Genomic DNA, 24,626 nt, shown 5'->3' with positions numbered 1-24,626 from the left:
CCACCCCGTTTTATACAATTAAAAGTAGGCGGCTGGGGTTAGACCGTGCCAAAAGCCCACCCTGCCTCCCAGGGACGACCCAATAACTAATGACAGTCATAACTCTGTGCCTAAAGAGGGATCTCCAGGTATTCCAGTGTCCCACCCGAATCCTCCTGGGTTTGCTGAACCCAAGACAGTCCATGAAAATCAAAAAGTTCATACTACACGGCAGTAAAATCAATGTAGTTGCTCTCATCCTAATTTCTAATGTGGACAGACGAAAGCCAGATATAGATCAGCTTAAAACCTGGCAATTTCTGCCAAGTTCCAAGTTGATCGGGAGTATGGTGTGAGTGCCTCGTTTCAGGTGTTTTCAGCGGTGTCACGGGCCAGGTTGTTTTCAGCTGGGCTGGAGGAGTGAACTCCGGAGTCGAGTAGATTTTGCAGAGGTTATTCTATCAAGAGCCTCATTCCTACATGACAGAAGGTCTTGGGTTAATGCTTTGGGTTTTTTGGGGGGGAAGCAAAGGAGAAAGGTGAACTTGTCTTTCAGGACTTTCCTGACCTGTTAGGGCTTTGTAGGTTAAAACTCTTTCTTTTAGTGAAATTGTTGCTCAGTGATGGGTTTAAATACAAGTTCAGTGTTGGTGAAAGGATCAAGTGAGGAGATGGGAGCTTTCTAACTACAGGGCTGGTGCCAGTAGGATGATAGTAGTGTTAACTGGTTTTCCTGACTGTTTCAAAGTTGCCTTAAAATACTGCTAGGAAGGAGGAAAGAACTTCAGTTTCTGTGGCCTGTTTCTCTCTGGTTTCTGCTGCAAGAGCCAACAAGGAGCCCTTGACTTGCTTTCTGTTTGCTTGAAACTCTCTCCCACCTCCACTTCACCTTCTCAGTGACCTTTAGGCAGAAGCTCTTAATTTATTGCGTCCTGGTTTTGCCCGTTCCCGGATGCTGAGCTCTCAGCGGACTGTGAGGGGCTGGTGCTTTCAAATGTAGTACGAGTTCACTGGTCTGAAGTTTCTCTGGAAATGAAAAAATCTGTTTGATTAAGGAAACACTAACTTCTGAAAGACTATCAGACTACGCAACTTTGCAAGTCGGGGCTGCGGAATGTCTAATTAAATGGAACTGCTCTCTAGAGGATTTGGCTTGCAGAAAATTAGTTTTCACATTCTTGGCCTGATGTTTATTAAATGTTTCTTTCCTTTTTCTCTCCTTTGCAGTTTTCATCTGTAGTTTCATGGTTGCGGCGCCTATCTTTGGTTACCTTGGTGACCGTTTCAACAGAAAGATCATTCTCAGCTGTGGGATCTTCTTTTGGTCAGCCGTCACTTTTTCAAGCTCCTTCATCACTGAACAGGTAAGAGCTTTGCAAAAGCGCTTTGCAGGATGTCCTGAAAAGATGGACAATACGTTCCTAAAAAAATCCCCACTCCCCATCAGAGTGTGCTCAAGGGGAACGTACCTCTCTGGTGTGTATTTGACATAGAGCATGTTGCATTGTCTGACCTTTTGTGGGTGAAGTGTGATCTGTGTAAATGTGTTTTCTGAACTGTGAAAGCTGTTATTATTTGATCATCTACATTCATAAAAAAATAACAGGTGAAGCGTGTCTAAGCAAGAGTATCTGTTGACATGAAAGGTTTTGTTTTGAGGGAGATCCTAAACAAACTTTAAAAGGCTTTAAAAAAGCCTTGGGGAAAAAAAAAATCCATGGCTATATAGTGGTTCTCTTGTCTTCTGATATGTATCAGAAGCCATTGGAGTTTGTTGGGAAGTCTGCTCATGGTATGTGGAGTGACAAAATGCATCCAGCGGTGGCTTTACACATGCGGTTTGATTCCTGTCCAACAAAGGCAGTGATGGTGGATGATAGCACAGAGATTAGACATAGTTTCAGCTCCTTTAATGCTCGTTGATGGATATGCCTGGGGAACTGATGATAGAGTTGTAAGGCTCACTTAATTTTGTCAAGCTATGCGCAGCATCCCTCACCTGCTTTCAGGACATCCACAGTACCCCATTTTGAGGACTCCTCATTGCATTAGTTATCTTGCCTGTCAGAGGCACTTGGAGGAAACAATGATCTGGCAGTTTCTGGGGGAAAATCCTCTTGTTTAAATCATATTGTAGAGGAGGTTTAATTGCTGCAGGTGGCAACATTCCTGGAGAGACAAATCACAGCTCCTGGCATCATCAGACTGATTTCCCCAAGGGAGGCAGGGGCATTGCTCATCCTTTCTGTCCAGCTGCGTTCCAGAGATTGCAGCATTGTGGTCACGCCTAAAGAATGACAACCAGGAACTAAACCTCTCCGCCCTGCTCCCTCCTGCCCACACACATGCTCTGCAGTTTCTAATAAAAGAGAATTTCCACCTAAAGTGGGCAGAGGCAGTCACGTGCCTGTCTGGCTTTCGTGTTGGATTGATTGTCGCTGCATTTCTGAAGAAAAATGCACGTGGCCAAATGTAGAAGCCTTTAAGTCAGTAAATTGTTCTGGTTTGTAATTGGCCAGGAAGCATCCTTTTCAGAGAAGGAACATCTCCCATCTAAAATGAAGACTGTGTTTTGGTTTTCTGTTTGTTTGTTTGTTTTTAATTTATCTTCGTAACTTTCTGCAAAAGCAGCTGTGATCAGAGCCCAAAGAGGGAAGCATTTTATGAAGGAACCGTTTACCTGCTTCTGAACACCTCTCATGTTACGAACATGCATTCATGCTCAGGTTCTCATTGCTCTCTCTGCGCTAGACCTACTCCCGTAGTTGCAAGTAGTGGAACACTGGAACTGGACTGATGTAATCTAGGTTTTCAGAGTTGATTTTCAGTTGAAGGATTTAGGGCTTATTAGCTGACGTAGTTCATGGATTAATATATATGGTCATCGGTATACAGGAGCTCAGAGGGGAAGTGGCATATTTTCAGCCAAAGAAAGGGAGAATAGTGTTTATAAGGCTGGAATATGTTTGGAATCCAAACCCCAATGTTTTGGAAGTCACAAGAGAGCCAAGATCAAAATAGCCTGACCTATGTTAATTCCTCCTGGATTTGCATTAGTACTAACTCTGGACCCAAACTACAACCTTGAACACGATCTCCTAAATACTGAGAAAAATCCCCTGTCCTGATTTTACTGCGATCCTTGACTCTACCAGAAGACTTCTCTATTAAGCCAGAGGTCTCATGCCCAGCTCTTGTTATCTACTCCAAGACATTATGGAAAATTTTGCCGCCGCTGTATGGATGTGCTCAACCCAGTGGCTGCAGCAGTTGAGCAAGGTCATAAGAATAATCCCAGCTTCACATAGTATCCCTGCCACGTTGGTATCCTTTTTGGAGGCCTGATCTGTAATTTGGAAGACATGCCACGTTGAACAAGGTGAATTCCTGAAGTACTAATGAGAAAAAGGGTCAGAGAAGAGCTGATGCAGATTTTTTTTCTTTATACAGTGACTAACTAGGCATTTTTCCTCATCTTTGTCTTCTAGGATTCATTTGAGGAACAAAACACTGGCTCTTCTCTCAGCATTTTTTCTTTCTTTCTTTTAAGACAGTATATGTGTTTGTCTGGGAGGAAGGCTGGGAGCTGAAATAGGAAAAACTCTTTGCTGGCACAAATAAAAGCAGTAGGGAGACTACTGTAAGTAGATAAGTACTCACATCCAAGTCAACATGAAAACACAGGGCTAGAAGGAGCAAGTTGGCACAGGCTGAGCCCATTGAAATACTGCACAGAAAACTCCTTTATGTGGCGACAGCAAAAATACTGAACTAGGCGAGAAACAATAGCCATTCAGTAGAAACAGCAAACTGTGTCTTCAGGGATTGCCTTTCTTCAAATTTTGACAGCGTCTAGTGCCTCATGTGTGCTATCACTGTGTAATTAAATAGCATACACATCCGCAGAGTTCAAATTTGGAGTGTAAATGGAAGGAGACAGCTTAACAAAGGCAGAAAGCAGCTACAGAGCTGGTGGACTCTGAAGGCACCCAATTTGTAAAGGTTTTTGGCAGTGTGATGTTAATATTAGTACCTGGCTGAAATGTGGACACTTAAAGGAAAACAATCAAAATGCTATCATTTGAGTGAATATCTAGATTATTTGTAATTTATTGTGCAAACAAGCATACAGAAAAGGACATGTTAATTCTTATCTGTCAAGTTATTCAATAAAGAAATACCCATGTGGCAAGAAAAGGACATGGAGTGAGGAACTACCTCAGAGAGATGGATTTTGATCTGGAAAAAAGGATTGGAGCACAATGAAACTGCTCACCTAAGATACTATCTAAAAGCTATTTCATGCTGTTCGAGTTAAAAAGATAGTGACTGAAAATTGGCAGATAAACCAGGGAATTGGATATATATGCCATGCAGACATGTAGCTGCTAGAGAGCACTGCTTTCAGCTTTGTAACCACTTATTAAAATATCCTTCGTTATTTGTTACGAAATATCTTTGGGCTTTTAACATGGAATAATGACTGTCAAGTAAATGAAGAATGAATCTGTCATCTGCTGGTAGCTACTAAATAACTGAATAATAGGCTCTCACAGGAAAAAAAGAAAATCGGACAAAAATTTAAGGATCGTTCCAGAGTATATAGGGGGTGGTAGTTAGAGAAAACAACAATGCATGAATCCCATGCATAGCAAAATAGCAATAGGACAAATAGATACGTAAATGTTTGATTACTGTTTATGAGGTCCTAAATTACATTTAAAACAAATCAAAATAAGAAACCCAAATAAATACGTAACAGACTAATTCCATAAAGACACCTGCTTTCATGGATAAAAATAGGTAATGATAAATCTCACTAAAGAAAATAATCCGAACTAATGAGACTGGGATAATATTGAAAAGGTCACTTTTTATTCTGTCAAATAATGCGATTTCACAATTTATATTAGTGCAGAATTTCTCTATAGAAAAATAAGAAATGAGTCTTCCTGCACTTTGTCTCTGGTACTTGCACATTTCTCCTCTATAACACTGTTTAGCACTTTCTAAAATAAAAGTTGCATAAAAAAGTCATTAACAAGCTTGTTCATTAATCTAAAATTGAAGTTGGTACATATTTAGACATATCTCTAGATTAACTCCATTTATAGAAACTTCAATAAAGTATGTATATGTCTTAATTTGTACTTTGTAAGTACAAACACCTGCTTAGAAATTACCTCCCTTTATGCACGCCTTTTAATCAGTTCTGCACCTGCGGGTACACAAATTTTGGTACTTTCACCTGCAAAACTCTTTCTTGTGTTGTTTCAGCTTTTGGCAAGCATTTGGAGAAAACACTTTCTGGTTGTTGGTTCGTGCTCCGCAATAAATCAACAAAACCTAAGTGAGCTGCTGTGCAGTGTAGGGCCCCGTCACAGAGAAGTGCACTGAGCACACGGACTTGAGGGAGTTTCTTTAGCAAGATGCATTTCCATCCACACACAACGCTAAATATGTGTCTGCCTTCCTCTGTATCAATATAAACTCTGATTATTTAATAAGTAAGCAGTTTTTTCTCTAGATAGCATTTTGATGAGCGTTGTGCCTGCGTGCCTGGGTTTGGCTGGTCATCTTGAGCTGGTTTATATTCCAGGACGTCATTGGACAGAGGCTGTAGTCCCAATTGCAGCATTTCTCTCCTTCTGAACAGTTTCATGTGAAGCAACTTGGTTATCGGGAGTGATCAGGCCACGTGCCGAGAGTTTCTTTCTTGCTGCTTGGATATCCGCAGCTGTTAGTTATAGTAATAGTTCTTACAGCTGACTCCTTTGGCCAGAAACTTGTTATAGATGAAACCTTGCTTTTGGTGCTAACCTTCCTACCCCTCTTAGCACAAACCTCTGAGAGATCAGGACCCCTCTCCCCTGTGGGCAGACACCAGTTTCTTAAAGCAAGAAAGAGCTTGGAGGTGGAAAGTTGCAGACTGTTCTCCAGTCTTGTGAAATACTGCTATTTCCCATGTAAATATCTTGAATAAAGCATAATCTGTGTAAAAGGGATGCTGTTTTACAGATGAGTAAAGTATTCTGCTAAGTAGTTTGGCTCCACCAGGCTGGGAGACCAAGTGTACCTAATAATCAGCCAGCCCAGGCTGTGGTAATGTGGGTTTGCTGGGAGACATCAGAGCTGCAGAAAGTTGGGAAACAGAAAGGCAAAGAATTAACAAGGTAAACCAGGAACGTGCTTTTGAATCCTCCTGTTCTTGGTAAATATTTCTGTTTAAATGTTGATATAGCTAACATGATAAAACCTTTATGCTTGCACTGCAAGTTAATCTGGATAGGTATTTCTACTAGAGTTTTTTTCTTTTCCTTTCCTTTTAATTTATCTTTGAAAGAGAAAGCAAATAGTCCACGGTGGCATTCCAGTTAGCCTGCAGTGCTTGCTAAAGTCCTGTCTTTCAGTCTTGCCAGATGTATATTTATTTCCAAAGCTTGTCTTTCAAGCAGTGCTAAAAGAGAAGCAACAAATTATGTGCAGTATGGAACAAATGGTTAGCTGGGTTAATTTTAAAAAATGTAAACATAAACCAACCCCACCCCCTTACACAAGATGATTCACTCCAAGGGAAAAAAAAAAGCCTTTAGTCTTATGTGCTCTGGCAGAAGTTGTATTATAAAACATACAGCTTCTGTTCCTTTGCTTCCACTGTGTCAGATAAATCCACAGTTTGAAAACCAGAAACAAACAAAACTAAAAGCCCCAAGCCATCGTTTTGTATGTAAGAAGGGTACTGAGTGTTATCTTTGAAGTCAGCATGAATTACTGGGATGTTTATATCCCACTGTTCCATCCTATTATTTTTTGAGCAGAACTCTCTTTTAGAAAGAAGGCAGATTAGATTCTCCCAACTTTGTGCAGTCTGCTGCTCATCCATTCAGCCCCTTCCCTCACATGCAATTCCTGACCGTTCGTGTGGCTGTTACAGAAATCGGTGCTGGAACCAACGCGGGGCGTTCACAGACAAAGGCTGTTAGTTGGCTCCTGGTGTATTCTGCCAGCCTTTAATGCGGTGCTGGAACCCTACAGATGAGCATATGCTATTGACATTTGGATTTCTGCATGCTTGCCCTTTTGCTAGACTGCTCAGGAAAAATATAGTTCACTGCGTACTCTCTTATCACAGAGAAAGAGATTAGGGTGGGTAATACACTGCAATAGTGTTGCTGTTGTAACTGCCAGTGGTGTCAACGCTCAAATTGCTAAGTGCTACTATTATGGCCCTATGTCTAATGCTGCTGTAGTGCCCCACGCGCTACCTGGCAGCTGTAACCTGCTCCTGCTTTGCCTCTGCTCTGTTAAGATGAGACATGACAATCTGTACATCTCTTCTTCGCCCCAGCCATCAGCGCTCCCTCCTCACCACAGGAGAGCTGCTCTGCGGGGGGCCGGGGATCGGTGGGTGCCAGGTGGGAAGGGTGCTGTGCTGGAGTTAGGTGGCTCTGAAGTCCCGAAGAGAGGGAAAGGACAGGGGTTCTCATCACCGCTTTACGCTGCAGAGTGAAATTCTTTATGGACTGATTCTGCCTCGCTTTCCCTCTCCCATGTGCCTGAAAGCAGATGGTTTGAAGAAAGATACTCCCCAGAGCCCCCTTTAGACCTGCCTCCCCTCCCAGCAGCCTGCTATGCAAAAGGCTTACTTGCACTGCAATGTGCTGGTGATGGCATTGCCCATCAGGAGAAGAGATGAACCTGCCTCAAGCCTGGTTATATGTACCTACATCCGTATGGCTGCTGGAGATGGAGTTACCCCACCAAGGGTAACTTTTAAGAGCTGCAGCTCTTGGGATGTAGAAGTTGTCGGGTTCCTGCAGCAGTTCTGCTGTGAGGAAATTCCTTTGTGTTTTCATGGCTACTTGACTACTAGAGCTGCTAGCTACAACTAGACGAAGACATGACAAAATCCATGCTCCCTGGACAAGGAAGTTTGAGAGTTTCTATGGGAATTGAAAGGCGCCATTTCTTTGACTCCTCTCCAGCAAGACGGCACCTGCTGCTCCTTCCCCGTGCTATTCACAGCACTCTTACAAGTTTTACTCTCTTGCATTTGTTCTAATATGGATTATGTGAGGTGTACTATAGGAAAAGAATACTTTATTGCTTATTTCTTCAATAATGAAGCATTGGCTGAGCTGGTCTTAAGGTATTCTGGGCATCTGTCAAGTCTGCTAGCATCTTCAGCACAGTTGATACCAAATACTGTATGGGAAACTGTTTTCATGTAAGAGCAACATCTTCTCTTGCACAGACAAGTGTAATGATTTGAACTCTTGAGTCTTGGGTCCTCATTGTTCCCTCAGATTTTGCTGACCTAGGAGAGAAGAGATGGGAGAAGATTTATATAGATGAAATAGTTGCAGCTTGCTGAAATAGAGTGCAGAATTACTGTCATGTGTTTGTCTCCTAGCTGCTTTATATTCCTACCATGTCCCTTTCTACCTGTCCCTGTATATGAGGGGGACTATAAATGAACTATAAATGAACAACAGGTTAGGGTGTTCTCAGAGCATCAGCCCCAAAAACCCAGTCTATGAGAGAAGGAGGCTTTTCGTAGGTGTTACCAGAAATTGAAGAGTTGTATTTTCTGCTCTGAGTGTTGGTTTTTTCCCTCCAGTATCTGCATGTATGTATCTATAAAACATTTGGAAAGAGTTATTGAAAATACAGCTGGTGATGGCTGCCAGGAGAGAGAGAAGAGTATAGCTCCAAAGCTTATTTGGAAAGTATTTGTGTAATGAGAAAAAAGAAATTAAAGAAGCTATCATAAGGAGTATCTCTACCATACCCCGGCTGCAGCGTGTCTGGAACAGGATCGGTTCTGCTCTGCCCTCTGAGACCCAAGAGCAATCGAGATTACACCTCCGAGTCCCACCTTCCCCAGGTAGGGGTAGTTTGGCACCACATCCCATTCAAACTTCTCAAATCACCCCAAATCATGTGCTGTTATAAGTGTGCCCTCTGCTACCTACTTTTGGGTCATTAATTGGTCGGAAAGCATGCCATATCTGAATCAAACGCTGTGGATGCTGAAAGAAGAAGAGATGTTTCTATTGCTGAGTGTCATAACTCGCCTGACCCGAGGCATGCTGCTGCACAGGCTTCTGATGCCAGTTCATTAAAATGAAGGCAGCGATTTGCACTGAAATGTCAGAACTGCTCCTCAAAGCTCAGGCATTTTCTAGAGCAGGCGGACAGAGATTTGTGCTGGGAGAGTATCGAGAAACAGGCTCGAGGCTTAATGCTCATTTGGAGTGGGTGTCGGTGAGGGCTCCCTGTAATTGCCTACCCTCTTTTTTAGAGAACTGTTGGTTATCTAGGTTACTGGAAGATGTTGAAATCATTATCATAGGATCTGTGATTGTGGTTCTGATTCAGCTCCTCCTTTGGAAGTCTGTGGGAACCTTTTGTGTGTCTTTGTGGGGATTGAGTCAGACCCTGTATCTTTTAAAATCAATATGCTTACGTTTGATGCTGTTTCATTGCATCATGAAAACGCCTAGAGACAGCAGCTGGGGACTGTGGTGCCGATATGAAAGATCTTTACAGGCCAAAGGCCTTTACGGCTTTGTCCCATTTTTATGCAGAAACCTGAATTTACAGTCTCTAGGTTGAAGAGTAGGAAAATTCAGCCACTATCAGTTAATGGATGGTTTGGAAGCAATGCCTGCCTGTAACTACTATCCTGCCTGTCCTGCTTTTATTGTGCCTGCGCATGAAATCTCACCTGGGTCAGTTATTTGCTGTGGAGAAGAGGGAAGAAGGCATATTTATTTCATTGCCAGGCTGTGTGTGTCTTGGAAGCATTCCTTCTTCTTGTGTTGTCTATTAAAATGTATATTCTGCTTGTCATACTGCAGCAGAGGCCTAACCCCAGAGTGTGCTGATGGAACACAAAAAAGGATGTCTTATTGCTTCAACCCTGTCTTATTTTAAGTCTCTATAATGCTTTAGCATTATGCTTTATAAATAATTATTACAGCATCTTAAGCTCAGACTCATTCAAAACATCCCAGGAATGGAAGAAAGGGAATGTCCTCCTTAAATAGATGGACTGAACCAGCTGGGAGGGAGAAAAAAAGAATTAAAACAAAAAAGGTTAAAAAAAAAAAAGTAGTGCTGCATGTAAGTTTCTAAGCAGATGTTAAAATATAGAGTAAGGAATTATAAAATTTCCTATCCACTTAACGTAATCCTTGCAATAGCGGTTGTGACGCGAGGAACACAAGTCATTCCCAATGCAGTGCTCCACTGTTGCATGCTGCGCTGCAGTAGTGGGGAAGCCTGGCTTGGTCAAACGAGTTCAGAAGGCAAAGCCAGTTGCTACTGCAGTGTCCGGATGGCACTACGTAATCCTGTTCCTTTGGAAATAAGCTTCCCAGATAATTGTGTGTTGAGGGTATTGAGAGGATGGTGGGGTAGAACGTGACCCTTCATTGCTTCACTGGGGCGTTCAAATATGGGCCTGGAGAAATGTTACCATTCATTTAAGGGTGTAAGCTGACACGTACTTAGTATGGGTGTAAGTGAGGCGGCTTATGGCTTGTGTTCTTGAGGCTTATGACTTGGAAAGAAGCGTGATGCTTCAGGAGAGTTTGGTTTATGATGCCTCACAGACAAAGAAAACAATTCAGTCCACCCAGTTTTAGGCTCATTAGGAGGCTTGGAAACAAATCTAAACTTTGTATTAGCAGGGCCTTGGTGGTTCTTGATGGTTGTGCATATTGCCCTGAAAAACAGGATGCAGGAGAGAGGGAAAGTGTTATTCAGCCTCTTTCGCTTGTGTTCAGATGCAAAAGTATGGATTTCGGCCTTTCTTTGGTTGAGCTCTTGGTTGCCTGCTGATACAAAAGCATCAGTGATACTATAGGAAATGTAAGTGCTTCTTCAATGGCCCACACAATCTGTGGCCCCCTGGGTCACGCATAAAGGCTGAAAAAAGGACCATTGTGCTCTGAGTAATGTGCAAATAGTGTGAAGATGGGAAATGTCTTATAGTACCAGGTGCTAAATTAGTCTTTTGAAGTGTTGACATTTCTTTTAAATGCATAAAGTTCACATGCTACACAAAACGCTGCATTTGCAATTCAGATAACGTTGAATTAGAGTACTAATCTCAAACCCATGTAATAGTTTTTGAGCTGGAAGTCCCTGGGAGTGGTGCTGATCATCATGTCTGAAAACATGATTGACGAAGTCTCATGAGAGGATAGTGACAAAACATGCAAATGCATTTAATATAGCTAAATAGGATTGTCATTTTGTTAAATAGGCTGGCTGTAGAGAATGAAATGAAGCTACAGCATGACAAAACCTTGCCAATTAAATAATGCTTCAACTAGCAATATAACAACTGTTCAAAGAAGATCATGAATAAGAAGCTGCTAGGTAGGAGGAATTGGTAGATGCATCAGTTGCTCTCTGGAAATCTGATGCTAAAAATGAGACATCTCTCAAATGTAGGCCAAACATACTGCAAGGTCAGCCTTCCTCGCAGAACTTGGGTGCTTCTGGATCTTGACTGAGTCAGCAAGCCAGAGAAGTGTGAAAACAGAAAGCAGGAAGAAAAAATTTCAGAGTTTGGAATGATTCAGATGTTTTTTTCAGCAAAGTTGCCTAAAAGGTCTGACCTGCTGGTGTACTTAGATTTTTAGCACGTGCAAAGTAAAATATGCCAAGAATCAGCAGAACCAACAGTATAGGTAAAGTTGCTGGGACTATAACTTTGTTTGTGGTAATTTCATTTAAACCTTGAGGTATTCCATTAAAATGTGTCCTTCACAGACTTCCAAAACTTGTTCTCCCCTTGAAAATGCATATAGTTAGGGCAAAACATTCACACCTGAGTGTCTCAGTCAGTTGGCTGATGCTTTTTTTGAAGGGTGCTGTGAAATCATAGTTTCTGCAATTGTCTCAGGAATAGGAACATGGGGTTGTGCTCTCCAAGAATGAGACCTGTCTGTTGGATTTGATTAAATTTGGTTTAAGAATTGCTCCAAACCAGAGCGTTTGAGCCAAGACAGCCCATTGGATTGATGTGGTTAGATCTCACACATTTCTATGGACATCACTGAAGGTGGAGATGTTGTTAGTGTTATAGAATCATGGAATCATTTAGGTTGGAAAAGACCTTTAAGATCATCAAGTCCAACTGTTAACCTAGTGCTGCCAGGTCCACCACTAAACCATGTACCTAAGCGCCACATCTACCCGTCTTTTAAATACCTCCAGGGATGGGGACTCAATCACTTCCCTGGGCAGCCTGGGCCAGGGCCTGACAGCCCTTTCAGTGAAGAAATTTTTCCTGATATCCAACTTAAACCTGCCCTGGTGCAGCTTGAGGCCGTTCCCTCTCATCCCATCGCTTGTTCCTGGGGAGCAGAGACCGACCCCCCCGGCTCCAGCCTCCTTTCAGGCCGTTGCAGAGAGCGATGAGGGCTCCCCTGAGCCTCCTCTTCTCCAGGCTGAGCCCCCCCAGCTCCCCCAGCCGCTCCTCCCCAGCCTTGTGCTCCAGCCCCTGCCCCAGCCTCGCTGCCCTGCTCTGGCCACGCTCCAGCCCCTCCATGGCCGCCTTGGGGTGCGGGGCCCAAAATTGAACACAGTATTCAAGGTGTGGCCTCCCCAGTGCCCAGTACAGGGGGACGAGCACCTCCCTGGTCCTGCTGGCCATGCTATTCCTGATACAAGCCAGGATGCTCTTGGCCTTCTTGGCCACCTGGGCACACTGCTGGCTCATGTTCAGGCGGCTGTTGACCAACACCCCCAGGTCCTTTCCCTCTGGGCAGCTCTCCAGGCACTCCTCCCCAAGCCTGCAGCTGTGCCTGGGGTTGTTGTGACCCAAGTGCAGGACCCAGCACTGAGCCTTGTTGAACCTCATACAGTTGGCCTAGGCCCATCGATCCAGCCTGTCCTGATCCCTCTGCAGGGCCGTCCTACCCTCCAGCAGATCAACACTCCCGTCCAGCTTGGTGTCATCTCCAAACTGACAGAGGGTGCACTTGATGATACTTAGGTATCAGTGCCTGTAACTATTTGTTCTGAAAAATCTGGTATCTGTTTATAGCTGGGTTGCTTGGATTCAGTCCTCGCTTGTGACTCATCTGTGGCTGGAACACAGCAGCCTGTGAATATTCTTTAGTTTCATGTATGCCAGGTCATATTCCAGCTATTCCAGTTTTCAACTTTTGTGTGTCAAGAACCTTGCATTGTTTCCACCGTTGCAAAAATACCTTGTAGTTCTCCCAATCCCTATTTTTGTGATTGTGTTATGATTGTCTTTGCATGTCTCAGGAAGGGAATGGTGATACTGCCTAATGCCAGGGATATTTGTTGGAAGTGCTGATAAGTGTGTCCCACCTGACAGATCGGGAACAAAAAGCAACAGTTTGCTTCCGACCCAGAACTATTGAGGTTCTCAGGGGAACAGTTTCAGAAGATACATTCTCGCCGAGCTGCACGTAATGGTTTTGTAACACGGATAAATGACCGCTATTTCAGCCACGTGAAATGCTATGGACTCCTCTGTGTCTTACACCAGAGCCACAAGGATGAAAAGAAGTGCTTTAACTCAGTGTTCTAGCAGGCACTGGTAACACAGGGCTCTTTATGATCCCTATGATTTATTTGAAAACATCAACCTTTTTCTTTAAGGTCTATTTTATAAGTAGCTATACATGTAGCACTCTGCCGGATGGTGTTCTGGTGAACAAGCAAGCTAATCTGTTACATTCCTTCCAATTACATCCCAGACCCCTGTCATTAATGCAGTATTAATGACCAAGAGACTAAATTGAGAAGAACATAAATCTCACCATTTGAGTGTCATGTAATATTTTTACCACAGGCCGGTCAATCAGATGAAAAGCTCTTCAATTAGTAAGCCGACATGCTGCTTTGTCTTAACTGAGGCTATTGTCAGGGCCCAGTGATGCTGCTTCATCACCCAGTGTCTTGTAATTACATTACCTAATTGGATGGAGAATGGGAATTCTACTCTTCCCCCCCCCCCGCCCTTTTTTTTGGTGCTACCCAAAAATGGCTGAAAAGTAATAGCAGAGTTTCTCAGGACTGGCACAGGTTTGAAGGGAGGGCAGTGATGGGAACTTGGATTTCAGACGCTGCCATTTTAATGTTGAAAGGGAATTTCACATTGAAAATTTGCAAGTAGCTGAGAAAAATCTTGGCCCTGATTTTTGTACCTGCGAAGCACACAGCAGCTCCCTGCCAACTCTGGGAAGCGCGGTGGGAGTCTTGCTACTTCTAGGGTGTTTTTGTTTTTTCTCCAGAGTGCTTAATTAGGTACTTCACTTTAGAGCCTCTCTGTAGGTATCCAGTTGTTAAAACACTTTAGTTGCTGATTGAAGGGTGTGATGAGTGAAAAAGGAATATCTTACAGTCTTTATTAGTTATTTTTACGTACTAAATAATAATATAAATCTCATAAAATGAGGGCACTTTAATCACCCAGAATCTCAGGTACATTTCCAAATAAAAATTTCCACATTCAATTATGTGTGCCTGAGCAGGTCACCTGGGAGAACTAAAGCCATTAGCAAGTACGAGAGACAATCAAAGGAAAGGTGAGCGGACTTTGCTTCATCTCCCTTGCTCATTTCTATATTTAAATATGTATTTTTTTCTCTTTCTACTTGCTGTAGTCTCTCTTCTCCTCCTTGAGGGTCTCTGAATACCAGCTGAATTTTCCCAAAAGGGAATTGTTCAAAGGTGAGGTGCTTAGAGCTGAGAATTGGTAGGACACTTAATGCATCCAAAATGAGCTGAAGTTTTGAAGTGTTTGACATAGTGTAGATGGATGCTATAGAGGAATCAGAACTGCTTTAGAAGCTATAGTAAGTCCATCCTAATTGCAAAGGGTTTGTATATTGACCCTTGAGCAAGCGATTAATGAAGCATACTAAGATTTCAATAACGCAGTAGCTTGCTATTAAATCTTGACATGGCGTACTGATCTCATTTGTAACATGCTTATAACCTCTACCCAACATATAATAAGCATGCGTGAATAAAACAAATGTGAAATGTGTGAATGAAATGTGTGAATACTTGAAGGAAGGCCCAGGGCATTTTCACTTCAATGTTAGTGACCTGCCCTTCAGAGTTCAGGGGAAGACTTTTGGGTAAGAGAAGTGTCCTTCATCGGACACAAATATTTAAACTTGTATGCTTCCCCTGCCCAAGCAGGCTTCAGGGAAACAAAGTGAAGAAAAACCTGTTTAGGATGAATGCAACAGAGACACAGTAGATGAGATGGTGTCTGCCGTATGGATTTAACTGAGACTTTGAATAGCTTACCTTTGCTAAAGTGGCATCCCCACTCTAGAACTGTAGAGTCTAGAGCCTGTAGTGCTGCTTCAGTGTGTATCAATACCTGATAGGAGGCAGTAAAGATGGAGCCAGACTCTTCTCAATGGTGCCCAATGAAAGGATGAGGCAATGGGCACAAGCTAAAATACAGGAAATTCCATTTAAACTTAAGAAGAAACATTTTTACTGTGAGGATGGTCAAACTCTGGAACAGGTGGTCCACTGAGGTTGTTGTGGCTTCTCCATCCTTGGAGATATTCGAAACTCAACTGGACATGGTCTTGAGCAACCTGTTGTAGTTGGCCCTGCTTTGAGCAGGGGCCTTGGACTAGACTATCTCCAGAGGTCCCTTCCAATCTCAACTATTCTCTGATTCTGTGATGTGCATGCAAAGGAGAAGATTAGTTTGCAAATGGTGATGAAAGATGGGCTTGGCATCACAAGTTCAATTTGAAGGGAGGAAACTGTAGAACTTAAATCCAGTGGTGATAGAAGTTATGGGAAATGTTGTGTGCGGTAGTGACTTAAAAGGCACTTGTGATTGTAAAGAGATGGGAGGTGAAAAGTAGTTGTGGGTAAGTGATGACACGCACAATGAGGGAAGAAGAGAGGAGTCTAAACCCAATCACGTCTCTGCAGCGGGCCAAATGGCAAAAGAACCAGCAACTGCAGTGAATCTCCCCCAGGCTTCCCTGACAGCATGACTCACGTCTGATAAGAGAAAAGCATCTCAGAGGTGAGAAGGGTAGTTTATAGTTACATTTATCAGACAGGTAACTGTAGCATGAACCTTTAAGTGCACTTGTATCTCTACAGAAAACAGATAAAATACTGATAGCTCATAGCATTGCATCAGCGCTGATAACTCATCAACCTGTCGCCAACCAGGCTCTACACAAGCAGGTACCCTGGCTGGTTGCTATCTATGCCACCCAGAGATTAAACATAATCAACTCCTTTTGATTGTAGGAAATCCTGAAAACAATGCTTACCCAATCTATTTATGGGGGAGAAAAGCACCGACCAACAAAACATCACAGTAAATAGTTCTGCCCCGTATTATTTTGTATTTTGGTCTCTTGGCTGGCAATCCCCATGAGGGATTAGTTAAGATTACTTGTAGATAAAGGTAGATACTCATCTTCCTTTGTTCCCGCACAAAGATCTCCCAAACGGTAAGATACCAAAAGGCCAAAATTTGGCATGAATATTCAGTTACTTAAAAGTCTGGGCTGGACTTGACAGGAAGACATGTTCTTCAGGATCGGTATGGCACAATTCACCAGTACTAAATATGTAACCCCTCTCTAGCTCTTTACAATAGTTATTCTCCTTTTTTTAAAGGAGAGCTAGAACCATTCACGTTTGAGGACGTAGGGTGTGTGACTTTGTGGTGTGTATCCAGATTTGACACCCCGTTCCTAACAAGTGTGTGGACCCAGGACTTGTATCCACCAATGGAAGCCAGGTGCCTTGGGTTATATGTATTCAAAATTTGTAAAGCTCTGGGCTGCACAAGGGTGGAAGATGTATTTAGGCTTATCTATTCTGCTGTAGCCTTTGTCATTCATCCAGACACAGAATGGAATTTAAAACACAAACATCATCATTTAACGTCATCTTGTCTTTCGTGATATGTCAGTGTCCCTGTTTGACTTGAAAACTTTCAGGTTCTTAAAGGTGACCCCATCATTACCGGGAGGACTAAGGGAAATGGAGTGTTTAGTGTTAAGCGAATGTCACCTGCATGTGTAATGTCATTCTATTGTTCAGCTCTTCTAGTGACTCTCAGCTAATGAGCTGGAATTTGAACTGTGAGTTTACAGGAGCCAATGCTCTGAGTCACAGTACCGATACTCAGAAGCATGTTCCTGGTTTGGTTTGCATCGTGGGTAATGGTACATCTTTGCCATACCTGCGGTGAAGGGTGTGGTGTGTTGTCCCTAGCTGCTTGGACCCCTGCAAAGTACTGATACGGTTGGGAAAACTGGATGGAGTGCAAGAGGAAGTGGTGTTGGCCTGGCCAGAAAATACAGGTTCTGCTCGGGAAAGGCAAATGCTTGCACTTGAGTGTAGCTGTCAAAAGGGACCACTGTTGTGCAGCCCTTGAATATCCATTTGAGCCCTGTGGGGTTTCCTTTGGTCAGCTGATTCCTTCAGTATTTCAGATTTATCTATCTTCACTTGATCTAACTGATCACTTGTGACTGCTGTGGTACCCTGGACGTTGTCAGTGCAAGACCCTGCCAGCTGTAGAAATACAAGGGTTTAACTGCAGTAGAGTTCAACTGAGTTTGCTCTAGAAACTCAGGGAAATTAAATCAGTCCCGATGCTTTCTCCTTAGTTCATGGTCATTCCACACACATGTATTTTAGGCTTTGTGTGGCAATCCTAGCTGCCTGGTGGCACGGATGGTTTTCCTTATGCACTTCTTCTTTCCAAGGATGCAAACCCTTATTCTATATCCTTGTTTACTGCATAATGTTGCTATAACAAAGGAAGGAAAATATGGCAAACCTCAGCAGTTCAAATATGGAATTTCATGGTGCTGAGCCCTCTTCTACAGAAGCTAAATGTAGAAACCGCAGGAGGTTAACTCAATATCCTCATATAGGAAAGGGTGCAGGTGCGGTTGCTGCAGCTGTATAAAAGATCCTTCTTTTAGACCAGCAACATCAGTTCAAAACATGGCTTGCACTGGTGCTGTGCATCCACACTAGTAATTTGTACTAGGTCAGCTGTATCATGTGATCTCATCAGTCCGTGGGTCCCTAACCTGAAAGAAGCATGTATTCAGCTTGTTTTATGAGACCCTTAAAAGCTACTCCACATTCAAATACAAATATTTAATAACCGAAGCTTAAGGATCATATGATTCTTTAGACAGTAAATCTGGTGGTTCAGAGTTGTACACATATTTGGCAGATTATAGGTTTATCACTGACAGCTAATCTTTTAGAGAACTGTGGCTTAATTCCTTTTGTTAACTAATTAAAAAAAGAGAAAGAAGTTAAAGCTGTAATTAGACCTATTAAAATATATATTACTCACTCAACGGCTTATACAGCTAGGATAAATGTATAATTAGGAGGTTTGTCCAAACATGATTAAAGCTAGTCACGTGTCCTAGGCCATCAAACATTTATGTGTGCATGAGATTGAGCGTAAAGTCAGTACGAAAATGTGAATATAAACCATGTCATATTTTGCAGAGAAAATACATGAACTATCTTTTGGCATATTATAAATATTTAACTCAAATCATGAAAGCTTTTTTCAGATGAAAATTCTGAAAGGATTGCGTCAGGCCTATAGCTTCCAGTGGGATAGTGTCGTTGGCAACAGTAATCAGACCAGGTCCATCTGTCCCCATGATCTATCGCCGCTGTTGCCTGCAGTTTGCTGATAGTTTAAGAAATTTAGAAATCAGTAGGTTGCGCATTCCTGTTAGTGGTCGGTGCGTTCCCTGAGGCATAAGGATTTGTATCCCTTCAAAAACTCATATATCTTTTGGGGAATTGGGTTTCTTTGTTGTTTGGGCTTGTTAGTCTTCAAATTACAAAGTAGTAAAGTCTTCAGCTTTAGAACTGAGGCATATTTTTCTTTCCATGGAGTCAAGAGATGGGAAGGAGAGAGCAGGTCCATTGACCTTTTCTACCTCACGTAGGCCTGTACGAGTGCTTTCTCTGTGCACTACTTTCTGGTGGTGGCATCTCTTGAAGGGAAATTCCCAGGAAGACTGTGGCAGTTCTGGGTCTCTGTCAGCCACCATTCTTTCCGTATGTTGATGGTTTGTTGTATACTGGAATCTTCCCTGGCTTGTGTCTCATCAGCCCCTTTGTGGCACATGCAAGTTGGAGAAAGGGACTCAGAGCACCTTTGCATCCTAAATTGCCTCCAGAGCTCATAGCAGTCGCACTGTGTGGTTCAGATCTTCCTATGATAACCCCTCTCCAGCTGTCCACATCCAGGCCGGTGCCCAGGAGCGATACTGCAGCGTGGATCTGGCCGCCACAGTCTCCGGAGCGCTTCAGGCTGAAGCACAGGCAGGGAGGGGGATTTCTGCCATACAGCGGTCAAAGAAAACCATTGCATCTCTACAAACCAGGAGATGTTGGCAGCTCTCATCGAGGTGCAGACATCTCTGACATGACTGCTAACCAAAATTAAAGACATAAATAAATTGTTTGCTGTAATAGCACTTTGTTTCAAAACACTTGAGTTGCAAGCACTGACCCAGAGAAAAGACACTGAAGTATTGAGGTTGCTGGGCTTAACCTATGGAAAAGAAATAAGCTCAGGTGCTGAAAGCTGACTCAGATATTTTCAATTTTCCTGCCAGAGTGAGAACTATTTGCACAGATGAACAAATTACAGTAGAGTGCCAACATAGCGTAGAAAGGAATAAGCTTCTTTAATATATATCAATTTCTGCACGGGGAACAGTGAAATTCAGTTAAAAGTCTTAGCTGCCTGTACTGCTTTTAAGCACAGATAATGTAGAGAAGAATTTGGCTGGTGTCAGCCCTTTTTGTCTCACTGAACTGCTGAGAATCCTGGGGTAGGACCGAGGGGAAAAAGCACATGGGGGAAAATCTGGTGCAGAGGAAATGGTATAAGTGTCCTGCTACAGCTGCGGAGGAGGCCGGCGCTTCCTCTGCCTGGGTAATATCTGGCTTTCCCATTTGTTTATGTTGGTTGTCATGTTCACGTACACTCAGAGAGGGAGAGAGATGTGCGTATGGGTGTATTTGTCTATAAATGCACACACACAAAATAGCAGTTTTCTATATTGCATACATAGTGGTTTTAGGACCAGTCTCTAAGTGGTTCATGGTATGTCTGTGGTCCAAATGAGTAGAAGCATAAGAATTTCGGAGTTGTTTTGTTGTTTGTATTTTTTTCTTCTTATATGAAAAATGAAAGATGAGGCTTGTCTTGGAAAGGAGCACTTTTTGTTTTGGGAGCTGTCCGTCTTCAGAGATGACAAAAACATAAGTTTCGACTGACTGATCGGAGATGGAAGGTTGGGGGTCCTAGCTTACTGTAACAAATTACCGCATAATTCTGTTGTATAGGTTCCAATAGGATGCATGCTAGCCAAAGATCCAGAAGAGATCTTTCAGCAGGATAAGACGAGGCATTAGTTCTTTAATCCTAGATACAGAGCTCCAAAACCAGGCACAACATAGAACCAGCTATGAGTAATTCCCTAATATTGTTTTAGATTTTTGTATGTTTTCCCTAGTTGTTACACCTATATAGCTGCATTGTCCAGTCTTGAATATATGATCTCGGAAGGGCAATACCATTCATGTCTTTATGTAGATTATGCTTTTATAAGACTGCTTTTATTGCCGACTGCAGTCAGAATCTCGTGACTTAAATTTGGATACCACTGCTCTAGAGAATACAGTTTAAATATTAAATAGATATTTTTAGTGTGTAAGCATGGGATAAGCCAGGGAGGAGGGTCTGAGGAGCAAGTAGGGGAGAAGAATGAACATGTTACTCATTGCAGATGATTTCATTGTATTGGGACTCTGATTCAATGGTATTGATGGAACCGAGTCACTCTTTACCGCAATAGGTGAACTTGGTACAGTTTCACTGCTTTACGCAAGGATTGTAAGAGGAACCTTCTAACAGCGTTATTTGGAGGAAATTCCTGTCCAGTGCATTCACTGGGAGTGATACTGGCTGGTGAGCACAAACTTGTGTCATTTTTATGTAGGTATTTCAAATTTGAGGAGCATCCAGTGCATTTGCAAATTTGTCATTCTGCAGGTGTAACTAGCACTCTCTGGGTACTCATTCCAGGTCTGGCAGATGACTATTTTGCCTGTCACCCTCTCTGTGATCCGGATTTGAACCTCTTAAGGAACCAAAATCAGCCTCCAATTCCCCTGCTTTCTAATTCTGCATGACTAAGTCATTCAGCATGTTATAAATACTGTTGCTCATTCCAAATACATTAGTTACCTGTGCACCAATCGTTGTCAGCATATTTCTGCAGTGGAGTGGTTTAGCATTGGGTAATTGGCATAAATCAAATCGCCTGAGTCACAGTATTGCCCTTTCTGCGTACACCCACATGTGGCTGTTACGTATGTGCAGTTTATGGGAGATATATGAAAGACAGCAGCGTTGCAAACGTCCTGCCAGCAAACAAGGAACTTGTATACACTCAGAAAATAGCTATTGATGCAGAATTTACGTCAAAATAAGAGGAAGTGAAGAGTGTGCAAAAGTATTTGTTTTGTGTGACTATAGGAATCCTCAAGAAATTCTTTTCAACCAGAGGATTACAGTGAGGAGAACAATGAAACCGTGTCAGTGGGAGATTTTTGTCTGCTGATGGATATATTTATGACTGAGGCACGTGTCTTGATGTCTGCATGGTATTTTCCGTATTTGTGAATGAGAGCCCTGTATTCTGGCTTAGCTTTGCTGTAGGGCACAAAGTCACTTCCCTGTAACTCAACTTTTCCCCATCTGTAGAAGGGGAATCAGTAATCGTTTGTTGTTCTCAGAGCACTTTCGTGTTTAAGGACATACCATAATCCCTGCTGTTCTTCTCACAAATGATCTATAGAATGATAACAGTAAATTGAGGATTTGTAGAGGTTACATTTGTAGAAATAGATTTCCCTGTGCTTACAGATTTCTGCAATTGACTGTTTAATTTCTACACCTGCAGTTACTTCTGGGTGTAGCTCAAGCTGCTTAGGTGTCTGAGAACTTGATTGTGCTCATGTATCAAGTATTCAGGCATCCAAGTGTTGTGCCTTATGCCTTCACACAGCAGCACCCAGAAAACTGCAAGTGTAGTGAAAGAGGTCGGCTTGAAAATCGGGTCCTTGCAGTTTACGAAAGTGTTGGCCGAAACAGGGAAACGGGCCGTGAAGAAAATTTTATTAGATGAGCAATGCCTTTCCATCCATTTTAGGCTGTCTTGTGCTGAATGTGAAGTCCATCTCCTCGTTCTGTTGGGTCGCCCTGTACTCAGAAGGGCACGTAATTCTCTGGGCAGCTTAATGCCTTTTGCAACCTGTGCTGTTGCCTTGCACGGCTCTGAGTCTTTCACCTGGTGGTGCTTCTTCCTGAGCACACTGATGTTCCTGTGGGTCACAGCAAAGCTCAAGTCTTATCTCCTTGTAACTGTGTGCATCTCAGCTCAGATTGTAACCTGAGGTTTTTCAGAAGTGTTCAGTGTTGGCTTACTCTGCCTTCCCGCTGTGAGGGGGAGATTTATGCTTTTTTCCAAGGCAAGTGGAGCGAGATAGGTGCTTAGCACCTTTGAAAAACTTCCCTTATTCAGTAGCTTCTAATCAAGGAAAAAAGCGAGAGTTTGGGGGGTTGCAGGTTCAACTCTTTCACAGCTTTGAAGACCCTTTAGGATTTCACCAGTCTTAGCTTGTCCCCGGCATGCTGGGGAGGCTGGGGTTGTGCTCAGCAGGTATTGCCTTTTCTGGATCCCCGAGCGGGATTTGTAACTCACCTGCCTCCCCAAACCTTTAATTTTAAACAAATTTTAAATTTTTAAATTTTTTGTTTCATTTTAGACAAATTAAAAGAGCCTGAGGTTTTAAAAAATAAATGCATACAAGGGGGTCGCTTTCCAGTCACGTGGGTTTCTGCTTCCCTATTTGCGCAGCTTTCACTGTTGTCCATCCTGAATTCAAAAAGACGAGGGGAGAGCTGCTAACGTGTTTTATTTCTTTTCTCAGTATTTCTGGCTTCTTGTGCTCTCACGAGGATTGGTTGGCATCGGTGAAGCAAGTTACTCCACTATTGCACCAACCATCATAGGAGACCTTTTCACCAAAAACACAAGGACCCTTATGCTCTCAGTTTTCTACTTCGCAATTCCTCTTGGCAGGTAAGTGACCTAATGCTTCTTTCATCTGGTTTTGGCTTTTCTCTTAAAGTAAGTTCACACAGATCTTAGTTACTAACAGTGATAGTTCTTCTGTCTTTGCCTGGAATGTTATAGACAGGAAAATATGGTGAGCGGTGACTAATTAGTTGCAGGAATTGGATTCTTTTTCTAGCTCTGTTACTGGTTCATGTGTGACTTTTGGGAATTAGTGGGAAGGATTTTTTTTTTTTTTTACAGCAATGGGGTGGAAATGGAATCAAAATATTTTAGCTGACTTTTTTTTTAGCATTATTAAATTAAACTATCATTTTGAATAATGTTATACTGGTTATGTTATGTTATACTATCATTGCTTCAGTTCATTTGAGGTCTAGGCCTTCTTTAGCCAATGTCTTTCAGGTTACTGTGAAATCAAGGTCTCAAGACACTGGGCTGAGTTTTCAACAGTGAGCGAATGGGTACCTGCTTCTACATGACAGTCTAAATATCAGAGGTTTCAAGAGGAGCATGCTATATAACATACACAATTTGAAATTTTGACTTTTAGAAGTATTTTTAGTTTAAGCTCAAATTCTGCCTAACCTTGAATTTGGCCAATCTAAGTTTGGAAAATGCAACTAAGCCAATCTTAGATGACTTGGTAGTTGCGATAGCAGTGGCCAGTCCATTTTAGTGCTGTTGCCACTGAAACAGCAATTGGGAGAAATTGTGAAGTCTAGCGTAGACAAGGCTGAAGAGAGAAACTGTAATGATTGTTCACAATCAGTCTTAACGCAGAGCAGTGGAGGGCAGCGAGCCTGTAGATGCTTGATGAAAGCAACAGGCAGACTCAGATTTGGAGCAGTTATTTCCTCTGGTTCTTTCTTTCAGCAGCGTTCCCCTGTCAGCCCAACACAGCATCTGATTGTTGGGACAGGAGGGAATCTGTTGGGTTGGGTTTTGTTTTTTGTTTTTTGTTTTTTTAATTTTATTTTCTTAAAATAATGGCTGACCCTCTATTGTGAGGTTGTAGGCAGGGTGGGTTCGCATAGTTTGCATACTGATTGCCAGAGCTCACAGCATCCTGTGCAGAAGTGGCATCGTGGGTTCATTTCCAGCAGGGAAACCATTGGCAGCAGTTGAACCCCCCCAACACAGGGAAAAACTTCTGGTTTAGGGTGGTGCGTTTTACAAGTTAGAGCACTCATCCCAGAGATAAAACTCACAAACATCCATTTGCTCTTGAGGAAAAAGAGATAGCCAAGTCCTGGGCAAAAAGCCCAGTTTGGGGGTGGTTATAGATGGCAACCTCCAAAGTTTAGCAGACTGTTCACAAAAGGCCTGGGATGGCTGACAGCTGCCCCACAGCAGTCCTGCAACTTTTAGCCAAGGCAATCCCTGCAACAAATGCAGCCGTTTGGAAAAAAAGGAAATTCACATCCATTCAGTTCGCTTTGA

At 42.7% G+C, this 24,626-nt stretch overlaps 1 protein-coding gene across 1 annotated transcript in view; it reads left to right on the top strand.

The window, feature by feature from the left end:
• The window catches only part of SPNS2 (SPNS lysolipid transporter 2, sphingosine-1-phosphate), a gene marked incomplete at its 5' end in the record, with an annotated part of 138,798 nt that overhangs the window by 63,697 nt on the left and 50,475 nt on the right, over positions 1-24,626 (top strand). The window contains 2 exons of the mRNA XM_082327903.1: positions 1,207-1,343; positions 23,038-23,189. Coding sequence (XP_082184029.1) covers positions 1,207-1,343; positions 23,038-23,189 — 289 coding nt within the window. The remainder of the gene's footprint in view (positions 1-1,206; positions 1,344-23,037; positions 23,190-24,626) is intronic.

The sequence above is a fragment of the Platalea leucorodia genome (genome assembly GCF_965183815.1).
Source record: "Platalea leucorodia genome assembly, chromosome: 16".
NCBI classification, from domain to species: domain Eukaryota; kingdom Metazoa; phylum Chordata; class Aves; order Pelecaniformes; family Threskiornithidae; genus Platalea; species Platalea leucorodia.
The sequence above is the reverse complement of the archived record's forward strand: the minus strand, read 5'-3'. Positions and strand labels throughout refer to the sequence as shown.